We start from the raw sequence: 15,490 nt of genomic DNA, 5'->3' as shown, positions 1-15,490 counted from the left end.
ATGTACCTTTACATCAAGTTTATACCAGCTATTATTTTGGTAATTACATTATTATTACATCTTAACATTGCAGAGGGCTTACTAACAAAAAGTAATTCTAGCAAAGAATGCAGTTATTTTAACTCAGAGGAGAGAAAAATCAAGCTTTTCCTTTTTAACCAAGTAAGGTCAGTATCACCCTTAGGTGTGTAACCAGTTATGCATCTATCTATCAATGTGCACCCAACTTGGAGTAATACTGTAAGTATTGGAGTAATACCTGTGCATTCACTCCAGAATTTTTTTTGCATTCACTCCAGTATTGGAGTAATACCTGGAGTAATACTGTAACTTCAGTAAAGTTGTATCTGGAATGTCTGTGGCACATTAAGGATTTATTTTAAAGCTACAACAAAGAAAGCGCTGATAAAATGGAAAGCTGTTAAACATTAACCCTATTTGACAAGGCCATGGAGAGGTCTTATGAAGCCGCTGTAAGAAAGCTGTAGAATTTATTTGGCATACCCTGAATTTCCCCTGTGGAATCCATTGTCCTTTTGTACCACTTTCAGGATAACATGCATTCTGGTTGCCTGAAATGGATGTTTTGTCCCTGTTAACATACATGAATGTGATATTCAAGTTGGACAGCATCCAGTGATAATCTGACTCTCCTCAAATAATTTTAGAAATTCAGAGAAAAGCGTAACATGATTCCCTTTATATCTTCTGACAGTTCCTAGAGCTCAAACTGTTTGAAATTCTTTTGCAGTTAACGCACATTGCTGTAGCAAATCTCCACTGAAGACAGATCTAAAGATACAGATTTTGCTTGTGTGGTTCTGTCAGTCAGGAATATGATTTCCATTTTTCTATTTTTCACCTTCCCTCTCACCCTTCTTTGCATATGATTAGGCAGACAGAAGTCTTAAAATGGATGTAAGCATACTGGAAAAAATCCGAAATACTCATTTAAGCTAAAAGGAATTCATACTGGCAATGGACTCTCTTTAACTTGGATAGTCCACATTGTTTTCATGGAAAAATTAAATTTCTGACCAAATAAAAATCAATTAGCTATAATAGCTGACTTCAGTTTGGATATATGGTGTAAATTATGTTGCTGGAAGGACGCTGGTGGAGTAAACATGTCTGTATCAAAGAGTTTAGTTTCTGCACATTATAACTGGTAATGTTTTTTTTTCCTTTTTCCATAACACCTTTGATTAGAACTAGAAGGGGATCTTTTTAAATTAAATTTGCATAATAAAATGCACACACTACACATGAAGTAGTACTTGATTAAGTAAGTTTTTCCATCCTCAATTAATCGTTGTGTTCTGAGCCTGCCTGCCCTGTTTTCTCTCCTGTCTGTACTGTCTCTAGTGTACTGATGTTGGCTCCATCAGTAGAACCAAGGGAATTCCATCCAGTTGGGCTCTTTCCAAGAGATTTTTGCAAAACCAAGAGCACAAACAATTCACAAAGTGTTAATAGTGATTTGCCCTGCCTTTTCTTTTTCTCTATCAGCATTCCAGCATATGTATAATGGTTCATGCTCTAATATTTTCAGATTGATTTGATGGCTTCTACGTTAACCAATTACTTCATTTTTCTTTCTAGTCTGGAGACAAGGACAATTCTGCAGGAAGTGGAAGTGAAGATGAGGAGTTTTATGATGCTGATGAAGAGACCCATATGATCAAGTAATGAAAAGAAGGAACACTGACCTGTTTTCATACCTTTTCTTACTTGTCCAGTCAGTCCAGCTCTAAGACGAGAGTACTGGGGACCATCTGTCAGGGAATGTAACTGGGCAAATGCCTTTGTCTTTCCTGACTAGGAGAAGAGCTTGGAGCTTGAGTACTGTTCAGATTAATTACACCACTGATACTCTTCATACGAGACAGCCATTCAAATTCTTGTAGGCCAGAATAAGAATGCACAGTTTACATTTGAAGCCAGGTGAGAGAGCAAGGGAAGGTTGATGCACTTCTGAAGCCTAGGAAATTATCCATCATTTGGGCAGATCATCAGCATACACATTTTCTTTTCAAGGTGCTTGGTTTTGAGTCAGCATATATTGATAAATTTGAAAATGTCCACTGTTTTGCTTTGGTAGAGTGAAAGGGGTCACACTGTGCTGTGTGCTACCCCAGTGGGAGCAAACTCTAGAAATTTTATGTTAAAATGGGTTCCACATATTGAGTTGCGGAGAGGCAACTGTGAACATACGGTGTCTCTTTCTGTACATGAACACCTGTACAGAGTTACAGGGTGCAGCTGGTTAGTCATGATCTGTGTGCGAACTTTGTGATGATGGAAGGCTGGAAGAAGGGACTTCTGGAAAGAGCAGCCACAAAGTCTGCAGACATAGAGGATGTTGCTGGTTTCTCTCACCTTTTAATCCACCAAACATTTTCTTGGGCTGTCTTATGCATAAATTTGCCACATGTTCCTCACATCTTAAAACTGCTGTTCCACAGCTTTGCCTACTTTAACTTTGTCCTCACTTTGCCATAAATACTGAAGCTCAGCAACTTCTCTGCCTGTTCAGTGAAGTAAATCTGCTAAAGGATATAATTTCATGAATGGGACACAGCTGAGGTGTTTATCACATACTGTGTAAGGTGTGTGTTAGAATATGTAGCTCATTTATGTGGACCGATTTGTGTTTTTATTTCTGGAAGAAACTTAACTTTGAAGTGATAAGAGAAACTGTGGGCTGCTATTACATTTTGTAGGATTATTGCCAGGAAGCTGCTAGAATCTACTTATTTTTTTCATGTTTGATAAAGTTTTGAAACTCTAAGCCAGCGTTTACTTGATTACTTGACCTTGCTGAGGAAGACAACTTCATTCTCCTGTTTACACTGAGCTTCTTCGTTAGAAGGATATGGAATCTTGAAATATGAACAAAGGAAATGTTGTGACTACAACAGCGAGGCCTTAGGAAGATTCAGCTTTCTTGATTACACTATCATCTTCATTCTCTAACCTGTGGCTTGCTATTTATTAAGATTGGTTTCCTTAAACTATTTAATAGCTTTTATACTTGGAGTTCCTAGTGAAGTGCCTGCTGCACAGTGACTGCAAGTAAGTTGCCAGCCTTGCTAGCCATTTCTGTGAGAGCTGGGTTTAAAAAAATAAATAAATAGAGAGAAAAAAGCTGTCTGCTGAATTTATGCCAGTTAAACTGGAAAATTCATTTACTCTGAAAGGAAGTGAAACTAAACAGTATCTGAAGTTTACAGCTAGCTGCTTGAACTTTGTTCACGGGGAACTGTAGTACTGAGCAAAGGCCAACTATGCTACAGATTCAAGCATGCACTACTCCCAGTTGATCAGAACTTGGTCTAGGCATTGCCTGTGAGCAAAGCAGGGAACTTTACTCCCAGTGCACAAGGTGTCAGTATTGTGATTTTTGCCTGTTAGGAGCTTTACTTGAAGAATTCCAGTTTACAGTCTTCACTTTTTCTTCCAGATTGTTGCATATTTGTTGTAGATGTAGGAGGGCACCTTTAAACCTAGTTGGATATTCTTTCTGCCTTATTTGGCTGTTCTGTATGCAAGAAAATTGCTCAAAATAAGGTACTTGGAAATTCTTGGAGTGTTTAAATGTGTTCACAGATAATTTTGCATTCATGTTTTGAAGTATGGACAGCTAGAAAAAGTAACTGGTTTTGGTGTTTGATTTCTAAAGATATAAACCCTGTTTAGTTAAAGGCAAATGGTGGTAAGCCTGTCAGTATCACCTTGCTGTCAAGATTCAACTTTTTTGTTTGTTTGGAGGTCAGGGGTGATACTGATACTTATTGTCCTTCCTTGGATAGTTGATAGAGTTAAGTTCCTTGAAAAGCAGACAGGAACTGTTAGCCTTCCTCCCTCCATAGTTTTAGTGTCACCAGCTACTGGAGGTCCTGGTCATGCCATGGGACACCTCAATGTAGCTTTCATTAGAACAGTAGGGTGTAACTGTTCAGGTGGAGAGATCATTGCAGGACCTGAGCTGGATTTTATGACAGTCTTCAATTTATAATCAAACTTACCTCTCTATTCATGCACTTTTATATCCTAAATACAGAGGTAAAATTGCCAAAACAAGAGTGAAGAAAATATCTTCATTTTTTCATAAAAATTGCACTTTTTCAAACTTCAAATCTGTCCCATGTTTGCACCTATGGAATTTTAAAAGGTAGCTTTTTTTTTTTTTTGTCAATTGTAGGGGTTTTCTGTTGTTATATCTTCTGGACCAATCAATTCAGCAGTTTTATAGGAAGGAATCACTCCTGGAGATCAGCTATGTAGCATCAGATTTGCTATGATCACTTGCCACCCTCCTTTGTGTCCTCAAGTCCAAATCAGTTAGACGAATATAATTTTTCAGAGCTTTATTTTATAAAACTGGCCTTCTGATACAGGAATCTGTAGGATCACTTTTTGTCTTCCCAGGGAGTGTTACTGAGATACTCGTGCTATATGTAGCTTTCGCTGGGGAGAGATGCTGTGCAGTGTTTTGTAGCCCGTGTGGTCAGCATTTTTCTGTACACAGGTGGAACGTTATTGCTAAGCAGAAGTTCTTTAATCAGACAGTGCTTGCTGTTACAGGTTTCACAACTATGTTACTTACAAGCCCAAGTCAGAAGGTCAGGGCGCTTGTGGCTTTATATTTAAATGGTTATGTATATATTGGTGATTATATTTATATATATATATATATTTAAAGTTTGTATTTAAGCAGTCTGCATAGGCCCATTTAAAAATCTGTGTTTGGGCAGTAAGTTTGCCCTGTGGAGCTACTGGGGAACTGATGCAGCACTAGTTATATATGTTTATGATGTATAGTAATGCTAAGAGTCTGAAACAATATTTTTGCTGTAGTTGAGTGAAGCGTGACAATCTTGTTTCACACTTCTTAGAGTAGCCTTGTATATTAAGTATTCTGCCTCGTTAATAGTTTTTTGTGATGTGCAAGCACTAGGATACTGACCTCCAAGATGGTAATTCCTTCCTTGGATTCCTTAGGTTTTGCAGTTGTTTTTGTTTTTGTTTGTTTTGTTTGTTTTGTTTTTTTTTCAGCCAACTGACTTAGATTGTGCTAGAGATGAGAGAGGTGCTGATTAGTTACATCTAAGCGTGTCTCACCTGAGACAGAATTGGAATTCTGTTGTCTGAGGAGCTCACGGGTGATACCTGAATACAGCTAGGAGTGAAGGGGAGTGACAAGTCATGTGGGACAGCATAGAGGAGGATTTGTCAGAGGGAGTTGAAAGAATAGAGGATTCAACAGAAATGCTTTAGGGCAAGGGTAAGAGAAAGTATAGGATATTAGCTGCTAAAATACCCTTCTTGCTGTTTGTGTTGACTTGAAGCTCCTTTCAGAGCTAGCGTTGGTTCCAGGATGTCCTGTTAGGGACACTGGTTTCATCACTTCCATCTAATGTCAACTTTGTTTAGCGTGGCTGCTTTAATGATTAAAACACTACTTTTGATCAAAGTGATGTGTGGCAGACTCAGTTTTTGTATTTGATGGCTTATGATTAAAATTACTGAAATTTGTAAAGCCCTCTGATGGAGAATATTACATAACTGGGCATCACTTAAGACACTAGCTTCACCTTAGAAAGACAGGAAAATTAGGAGCATTTGATCCAGGCTTGTCACCAAACTTCTTGTGTAGTGATACTTCTAAAAGGATTTTACTACCTGACTATTTTTGTTACCTGGAAAAAATAGAACAAGGAAGTGATTTGATGTTTTTTTTTGTTGTTGTTGTTTGTTTGTTTTTTTAAAAAAAAGATCCCCTGAAAACAAGCCTAGTACTCACCTTTTAGGGACTGGAAGTTGCTCATAAACTGAGATTTGGAGATAACCCCAAATTCAAAAGGTCTGTGTTAAAGGAGGGCCACAGGTGACTCCAAAGAGATATAATTAACATGGGGCAGGTTGTAGCTAGTTGCCACCTTCTGTTACAGCCCACTTTGTAAGGGTTGTAGCCACATGCTGATCTGCTCCCAGTGCAGATCATGACATACTCTGCGACAGGGTTTCCAGGCTGCATGGCTGTACTGAGGTTAGTGGAATATTCCTCACAGGACTGTGGGAAAAACAGTTTATCTGTATGTTTTCCAGCACATTTCATCAAAACATTATGCAAGAGATATTTTTTTTTTGTACTGAAGAAGAAGGGAAAATGAGGAACAAAATCCTTTCCTGGAGCATGCTGATGGAAACATTGAGCTAAAACTCATGAACAAGAGTATTCTGCATAATCTCCAAATGTAGTTTTGGTCAGTATCTTGTTTCAGCTGAAGGGTGGTGTGCTAATTATGCTTTTTCCTCCACTCTTAAAGCTTCTTTAATCATGCTCTTTGAAACACATCTGAATCTAGGCATCTGTGCATACAAATTGTGAGCCTGGCAGTAAATATGTCAGAAAAGCCTGTGAGCAGTACTGTCATCTGAAGGTAGAAGTCAGTCTGTCCTGACACTCAGTGCCTGTGTCAGAAATGTCTATATTTAGCTGTTTACCAAACAGGAGACGAGCATAGCTGTATTTTGAGTCTCATTGTTTGTATCTTGCTATGGGATGTATCATGTGGAGGAAAGACCAACATAAGGAAACCTCCAAGTGCAGAATGGAGGGTGAATGAATTTCTACAGATTGTTTTCATGCCGTGTATTTGTAATGCCTTGTGCAGTTTGTGGTAACCTTGAGATTATCCTGGTGCTACAGTTATTTAAGTCTAATAGAGCTGTATAAAATTTTCATCCTGGCAGTCTGCATTTACTGAACTTTCTCATCTTTTTTGGTACTACTGGCTTCTTTTGTCATCTTGAAGAAAGCTCTTGCCTAATAGGTAGTGGATTTTTTCTGCTTTAGTTTATTGCAAATGCCTGTTTTATAAAAAGCTTTTTAATTTCCTCAATCAACTTGATATGGGGACTATGTTTAAAGTAACATCATAGAATTGGATGATGTAAGTGCCAAAGACAGCTTTTGCTGGAAAGCAGTGGTCCAAAACTAGTTCTGGCTTTGTTTATGTGGAATTATTCCATACAACTGGCTAAAACTGGTATTTACAAGCATCTCCAGAGGTTTAGGGACAGAGTTACCTTTGTTTGCTTGTCTTCTGTTGTTCAGTTACTGAAGCTACTTAAGTAGGTTATTTCTGGGGGAAAAAGAAGTGTAGGATTTGTAGAACATGCAGAATCTACACCATGTGGCCATTAGAGAACTCCGCAGAGCCTGTTTGCTCCTGAGTTGCAAATGCCAAAGCTCATTCTCAAAGACTGATAAAACCTGGTCAGAACTGCACATTGAATTTTAGTTCATTAATCAGCCTGACAAATTAGCATTGCTAATAATGACTTGTCTGGAGCTTCACAGAATGTAGCAGATTTTTATAAAAACCACAGTTTGAAGCCTTGCTAAGTATAACGTCCAGAGCTTTAACTCCCTGTTACAACTACAAAATTTGATGCCTATCATGGCCGATTGTTTGCCAGCAAATAGGCAAGTTGGTAAAAGCTTGTGTAGCAGGAGGTGGCTGCCATCAAAAGTGGTTTGAAAGAAGTCATTTGTGGTCCCTGCTGCATGTGCAAAATGAAGTGGGACCATGAGGTGTCAGGGTCCTCTCATTGTTCCGTAAGCTTATGTTTAAATAACTATTTGTTCATCCTCATTTACAAAAGGTTTGTAGAGGGAGGAGGTCTTTCGCATACAAGTTGGTGCCTACCATCACACCTGAGGTGCTTACATTATACCTGCTTCAGCAGGCAAAAAGTATGGCATTATGAAAATCTTTGATGTCAATACTGAAGCAGTTTTATTTCCTTAAGGATGGCCTGGTAGAAGCATCTGGTGCCTCTGTGTTCAAATAAAACGTTTTAAAATGATGGAAATTTGATTGGGAGGCAGGCATTTCTGATAGCAGTTTGCAGGAAAAATGTGTTGCAAACTGATTAAAAGTGTTATTATGTAGAGCAGATGACTGAGTGAGTTGTAATAAAAGTATTTATCGTGGTTGCTGTGGCTTCTAGTATGCCTCTAAATGACTGGTTTTGAATACTAGCTGCTCCTCACTCCCCAAAGTAATACAGATTTTCTTTTTTTCTTGTTAAAAATTTGAATGTCACATAGAAACCAAAAGTCTATTTTTCATATGAATGTGTCTATTGCACTACCTTTCCTTTTTGTATCTGGTTATTTTGTTTTTTAAACTACCTCCTTATGTTAATTTTTTTTTGTCAATTTCTTATTTAATTGATTTTTAGGAAACTATGAAATTTCCATTTTTTATTTATGTAGTAATCCATGGTTTAAACAGAGGGAAGATTTGTAGGTTTTAAAGTTATACTTAAAAATAAATTTAAAAAGCCTTTAACTTATAAATTTGAAGGAGATGAAAAATTATACCCTTAGATTATGGGTTCGCTTGTGTGTACTGTTTGCTTTTTGGAAGGCCAGAAAGCCCTTACTCTTACACTAACCTCAGTTGAGGAGATTTTCTTGCCTGCAACAAGTTTTGAGTTGGGGATTTTTAATCAATTTAATTTACTGCCAATTAAGGTGTTTTTAATTGCTGTTCTGGGGGGTGTCTCCAATCCTTTGGCTATTACTCTCGGGCCCTTCAGCAAGGCAGCAGGTGGTCCAGGAGATGAGCACATTGGGCTTGCTGTTTTTTCATTGCTCCTTGTTTCTTACCCAGATGCTCTGGTGTGGGTTTCCTCACTGGCTGCAGTCTCTTTGAGTTTTCTCTCAGCCCTTGATCAGGCTACATTTTGCTTTGGCATTTCTCCTACTTAGCTGTCTACCCTCTCTCCTACTCCTGCTCTGGCATGGTCCTCTCTTTTACTCATCCTCCTTTTATAATGCTCTCCTGGCATTTACTGCCCTTTTTAAATAAGCTTTTGCAGATGTGCCAGACTCTGACTGGCCACAGTGTTGGGGTGCAGTGGGTCAGTGCCCCCTGTCCCTAGGAGGCAATGGGCACAAACTGAAGGCAGGAGGATCTGTGAGCACAGAGAAACACTTTTTTACTGTGAGGATGACTGACACAGGTTACCCAGGGAGGTTGTGGAGTCCTTGGCAATGTTCAGAAGCCATCTGGGATAAGGTCTGGGCAATCTGCTCTCAGTGACCCTGCTTCAGCTGGGAGGTGGGACAAGATGATCTCCAGAGGTCCCTTCCAACCTCAGCCATTGTGTGATTGCCGTGCTGCCTGTTGCTTGGACCAGCACAAGACAGTCCCTGACCTCCTCCCCCAGAGGACACCCTGCCACCCCCTCCAAAACCCTGACAGATATGTCTAATGCATTACAGTGCAAGGTTTCCTTGTGAATCGAGGCCTTGCAGGGCTGACAGTTTCTGTGAGCAGAACGTGGTACTGTATTCCCCTTGTGTTACTGTTGTCTTAGGTCAAGTAAATTAAATTCCTAAGGATAAAATCAGACACTTATTGCCAAGTTCTGTGTCTGGTGACATGTTTGTATCCTCAGTGATTTCAGAAGACAGATCTTAGGTCTCCATTTAACCAGAGGAACAGCCAAAGGGGTAAACTTCTTTATTTCTGCTCAAGCCTTCATCATCATGAAATCAAATCTTTCTATAGTCTCTATCTTGTAGGCCTCGTAAACTTTCCTTATTCCACAGTTCAGCTTGAACCAACAGTAAAAAAAAAAAAAAAAAAAGTCATGGTCAGCTCAGAGCTGAGTAATGGGAAAGTGGGAATACAGGGAATTGATTTTTGTTTGCAGTAGTGAAATAAGTTGTACATAGCTGGTGCGTGTATTTTTATATATTTAATTTGGATGAGTTGAATACTGAGTGTTATTAGCCTTCTGACATTGAAATGAGGACTGAGAAATTTCAAGGTACTTTAACTGTATTAGTGTGCTGTTTTTAATTCAGAGTTGTACTGATGAAAAATCTGTGTGTTAAGAGTACATGGTCTGAGAAGTCACAACTGAAAACAAAGGCTTTTCTACAACAGACCTTTTATGGTGGTATTTTCATGTATTCTGTGAACAGCTGTTGGGTCCATCTCTTTTTAAGATATTCTTTGCACTAGGTGAGGGACCATAGCGACAAATGTAGAAGTATTTAGGTTAATTGCACTTACCTATTTTGTTTTCTTGATGTAATTCCTATGCATACTGCCTTACCCATGTGTACTGTACTTCACTGGAGGAACAAAAGGTAACTATCAGGGTTTTATTTTATAAAATGTGTTGCTTAAAGAAAAGAAAAAAAAAGTTATCCTGTAATATTACATATTTTCCAGTGATATATTTCTTCCAAGTTAGGGAGGTAGATAATGGTAAACCCAGGTGAATTTAGTCAAAATTTAATATTGCTGGTGTTTGTTCTCAGTTAATTTCTGAATGATTTTGATCATTTGAAATAAACTTATTCTTGTAATATTTTTGTAGAGGCTAATCTATGTTGGAAAGCCAACTTTTAGGTGACTTGTAACAGCTCTGAGACTGCCTCTGACTCATACATTTCATATAATGTCTTTGTAACTTATTTTGTGCCTTTTCTTCCCCTGACACAAAAATTTCTCAATAAAAACAAATTCTTTTGGAACACTGCAAACCTATTTTATTGTACTGATTTTACTTGCCTGACCCTTTTTGTTTTGTTTTCTGGAGGGGATTAAATCTATCTCATAATAGAGTAGATATTTATAACGGCCACTGCAGAAGAAAATTGACAAGGTGGAAAGCAGGTCAGTTTGGAATGGCAGCTCTACAAAGCGCCTGGGAAACTGGGACTGTCAGTACTAATCAATATATTCCACTATATCTATCACAAATCATTTCTAACAAAAACTGGCACCAGTGGAATGTGAGAATCAATTTACTACTGGCTTCGGTTGTGCTGATTGATGTTGAAAGACTGGAAACACTTTGGGGGTTTAACATAACAAAAATATCTGTTGTTGCTGCTGCTAACACTTCTACTGGAGGAGTGCTCACAAACAGTGGTTGACATTTACACCCCTTCGTTAAAGGGCTATGCAAATGCAAGAAAACAGAGCCCCCCTGTCCTCAGGGGCTCTGCCTAAACATCTTGGGAACAGCAGAATTTGAACTTGTGTTTTCATTACCTGGAAGTGAGGTGATAAACAGCTTAAGTACATTTCCTGTCCAGTAAATGAATGGTATCTGAATAAACAGGACTGGGGGAAATGGGGAGCAGTGCTCTGTTTGAAAGTGCTGGTTAACAGGGCTTTCATACCTTTGCATATTCATCATGAATTTAAAGATTCTCCTTAAATAGCTAGTGACTTGAGCAGGTGCCAGAGCCCTTCATATATCAGTATTTTAAAGTGTATACACTAAAGAAAGCAGGTGGTCTACATGGGAGATAACATCACCGGGCCTTCTGTTATGTTACATTTTACTCTTCCTCAAAATTAAACTATGAACAATAATCCAGCCAGACTCTGCTCACCCTTTGTGGGCACAGACCAGTGCAAAAGCATCCCTTGCTTTTGTATTGCTTACTATTAAAAGAAAAACATCTCTCACACTACTTACAAGCCCCTGAGACTTTGCACAAGGTATTAAGACTTTGAGCTCTTAAATGTTTTCTTCATTGCCCTTTCCAAAATTAATGATTAGAATCTGAGACATATACCAGTATCCAAAAATACGTGAACTGCTCACTCTTTGATCTAAAGTTACCAGACAGGCTGTCTTTTACTCTTATTTCCAATTCTTGTGAACCTTACTTATTTCTGGTACTTGAGATGCATAGGGTTTTACTTTTGTTCTCACTTTTGCTGCTGTTTCACCATGGAAATGATTGAAATCCCTGATTTTCAAAGGTGTCTAGTTATGTGCTCAGTTCCCATAGCCATTCAAATTTGTTGTTCCTTCCTCTCAGACACACTTTAACTACGTATGTAGGGAACTACTGGCTTGAAAGGTGGCTGGGTGTCATCTATGGACAGCCTGGTGAGAACATGGAATGCTTCTGTGAGCAGCCTTTGGGATTATTTGCTTTTACACCAGCGCTTGGGCAGGGTTTGCAGATTTCATTTGCGTTGACACACGTTTCTTTCAGAACTGCCAAGTTGGGCTGCCATTAAACACAGTATTACTATCCAAGGCATTGTATCGGAACTGGCTGTATCTTGACCTAACTGGAGCCTGTTTAACTACTGAGCAGTTGTGTTTGCTGGGCCAAGATAAGGAAAAACAGGGTGAGACCAAGAATGGGGGAAGTTGGTGCAAGTTACATGTGGAAAAGACTGTGGTTCACATGGCTGTGTTTTGGTTTTTAGTTGTTAGTTCTAGCCTTTGCTTTTTTTGTGATGTTTCTGCTGTCCGTAATTTTTCACAGTGGTAAGGGGAAAACATCTCTGGAAGCCATCAAATGGGAGGTGTGGAAATAAAGTGCCATCCTGTGAAGTCAGGGACATTTTGGTAAAGATGCTTCTTGGTTGGCAATGAGAGCCAGTACTGGTATAAACTGTGATGACAGGAGTAAGCGTTGCCTACCAGCTACCAAGCAGCTATCAGGCAAAAATACTCAGTACTTCAAAACACCAAGTTTAGTTTAACTGAAGTTCAACCAAAGTAAACTTCTGCTAGAGTAATGGAGTATTTCCCAGCAGTGTGCTTGTGGGGGAGATTCTGCTCTGCCTTTTCCAGCATTGTCATTTTGCATCTTGTTGGTTACACAAGACAAACACTTGTGGCCAAATTCTCTCTGTCTTGGTGAATAAGTCTCTAATCCTGCTCTATTACTTAGGAGCATCTTCAATGAACAATCCGTGCTGCAGGGAAGAGGGGGAGAAATTTCAACTTTTTATTGATCAAGCTTGGCAACAGCATACAATATTATATCAAACTTTGAAAAAGTGGTTCATGGATGACTTATTCTTGCCTTTTCTTTTTCTAATAACAATGATGAAGATGCAACTGATCAGTTTTACTGCCGTTTGGGGGAGGGAGAGGGTAATATGCACTAGAAAAAAAGATTAGCATTCCTTTTGATCTCATTTTCCCTTCCGTGCTTTTGCTACTGAGATAGCTAAGATATGACAATCCTGCAATCTGTTCTGCAGCTATAAGTGGGCAATTTTGTTCATTTCTCTGCACTTTGTATAATCCATGCAGTGCCTTGGCAAAGCTACAATGAGGCATGTCATGAGGACTCATCAAAGGGAAGGCTGGCTGATCTATGCAGATGGGTTTACTTGGAAGTTTGCAAGTTTAGGAACCATTAAAAATCTAGTTCAGTTTTATTTTAGTTCAGCTATAGATTGAGCCATGGACCAAATCCCAGAGCTGGAGTGCTCTAATGTTTGTTTATTTGTTTTATTTAGGAGTGTCTGTAGGTAGCTCTCAGGTGCTGCATCATGCAGTATGAGCATACCCCAGACTCCTGATTCTGATCTTCCAGCTGCTCTGCTTACCAGCCGTGACAGAGCAGGGTGACACCTTTACTAACGTCGTGAAACAGCTGTCCTGTGGGTGAGCCTAATAGAAGCAGAGAAACGAGCACGAGCAGCATGTAGGTGCTTCGCGCAAGTAAAAACTACTGGTACAGAAAGTAGTTCAGTGCAGGATAATGCCTCTCTTGACCAAGTGCTCTTTCTTCCAACATCTCCTGTAAATATCTTTATGCTCACTTTATGCTATGTGTTATGCTTTTAAAAGTACTTGAGTTTGGTGGGACCTGTCTACCCCGTTTTGAGTGGTGGGTATACCATATAGTACGTAGCACCTCTGTACAGTTCGTAGCATGACTGATGACTTTTCCCTCTTCCCGAGATATAACTCACTATGTTCCCAACTCAAAGCAAGTATTCTGCTTCTGGTTACAACAAGGAGCCAAGCCAGGGCCAGTACAGAGCTCCCTTGTGTGACAGGAAGGCAGTAGGCCTCAGTTCTTCAGTGTGCCTGCACTGCCCTTTGTGGAGATCTGCCCTGACAGCTTGAGCCTGCAAGTTTTTACAGTGTCAGCTTCCTGCTCTGCAGTCACCTTTGTTTTCCTGTAATAGCAAAACTGGCCCCTTGTGTTTAAGTGTACTTGTATTAAGTATCCTGGCTCACAGATATATTTGCGTTAGATGCCAAACACCCACCCTGTTGTATGTTAAATAGCTGTAGGAGTCAGGCACTTGCCCAAGCCCTTTTTCTGTTTGGGTCACGCATTCTCTCTGGTTTGATATTCACATTGAAACATTTGATTAATAGCTTGTTAAAGGAAGTGGAGAAAAATCTGCTCAACCCTCTGCAAGCCCTGCCAACATACACATTGCCAACGTGGTGATTAGGACAAAACCTTTGAGTACTAGAGCTGAAATTGGCACCAGCTCTGGGTAAGTTGCTTTTTCTCACCAAGTTTGCTGCTTTCTATAATCCTTCACTCCCATCTATAAATGTGAGCCAATGCAATTTATATGGGTCATGGGTTATGTTCAACGAGTGTTTATGCTGATGATGCTGGGCGGGTGCATCTCTACGGAAGTTGGCATGATGTTACAGAGAAACTGAGAATTTCTAGGAATTTAATCTTGAATGCTTTAATCCCTGCATGGTATGTAGAGGAAGGGTAAACATTTGGGATGGTGTGGCTTTCAGAAACAATATGCACAAGGGTAGGAGAAAGCCATGCTTGCACCTGTAGCCTTTTCTGAGGGATATTGGGTTGCTTGAACTGAGAGTTCCTTACCTCTTTGAAAACACTGAATTGTAGCTGCAGGTGTTTGCTCTTCTTTGTTGTAGTGAAAGCAATAGAAGTTTTCTGAACCTTTTCAAATGAGACCTCTCTTGTCCGGTTCTTGCTACCAGGGACAGAATGACCCCGTGCTCCTATAAATGCTGCTCTGCTTCCTCTTCCCTTTTGGCCCAAACTCAGCAAGTGAAGAAACAGCTCTTCCCTCTCTTACTAGACAACTGGTAGCTTCATTTACCTTGCTTCTCCTCATAAACACCACCTCTTCCCCACACACATGTATCTGCCATCCCCTCCCCTCTCTCCAGAAATCCCAAGGACCAAAGAGATGGCTTTTGGCTGTCACTCAATAGCCTAGCCATGCAACTTTTTCTGCATGTTTGCAGTGCTTTTATGCCATGATTGTTTTTCTTCCTCAACCCCTGCTTTCAGTGCTCTGAGTCTGCATTTAACTAGTTCTAGCCCTAAATATCTACCCTGTGTCCTAACACTGCCTGGAGCAGATGCAGCGCAAATGATTGACCCTTTGCCCCTTGGCAATTTGGCTTTGACTGCACAAAGCAGCCAATAAAGTGGAAAGGGCTGGGCAGCTGATTATGGGGATTAGGTTGGAGCTGTATAGTTTTATGGTCTGAAGTAGAGGAGGAAGTGTTTGCTTTAAAAAAGTGTGATTGCATTCCCCCTTTTGCTGCGTGCTCCTGATGACAATTTTTTAGAAGTTACCAGCTAAAAAGATAACCACTATTTGCAATACACAGCATGGGCTGGAGGCTGTTAGCTCATTTTCCAGTGACTGGAAGTGGAGTGTGTAGC

The 15,490-nt window shown here is 39.7% G+C and overlaps 2 protein-coding genes across 5 annotated transcripts in view; both read left to right on the top strand.

The window, feature by feature from the left end:
* SLC22A15 (solute carrier family 22 member 15) overlaps positions 1-15,490 on the top strand; it is a 49,649-nt gene that overhangs the window by 28,492 nt on the left and 5,667 nt on the right. The window contains exon 12 of one of the 2 annotated variants that reach the window (XM_038185680.2): positions 1,603-1,685. In XM_038185680.2, the coding sequence (XP_038041608.2) occupies positions 1,603-1,685 (83 nt within the window). Of the gene's footprint in view, positions 1-1,602; positions 5,754-15,490 lie in introns of those variants that run through there. The other variant, XM_005022948.6, reaches the window with a different exon arrangement.
* The window catches only part of MAB21L3 (mab-21 like 3), a 30,606-nt gene continuing 21,011 nt past the window's right edge, over positions 5,896-15,490 (top strand). For all 3 annotated transcript variants that reach the window (XM_038185693.2, XM_038185701.2, XM_038185697.2), the window contains exon 1: positions 5,896-6,052. The gene's annotated coding sequence lies outside the window, so the exon portion shown is untranslated. The remainder of the gene's footprint in view (positions 6,053-15,490) is intronic.

This window comes from Anas platyrhynchos, chromosome 1 (assembly GCF_047663525.1).
Source record: "Anas platyrhynchos isolate ZD024472 breed Pekin duck chromosome 1, IASCAAS_PekinDuck_T2T, whole genome shotgun sequence".
Lineage (NCBI taxonomy): Eukaryota > Metazoa > Chordata > Aves > Anseriformes > Anatidae > Anas > Anas platyrhynchos.
Note: the sequence above shows the minus strand (reverse complement) of the source record. Positions and strands in the feature narration are given on the sequence as shown.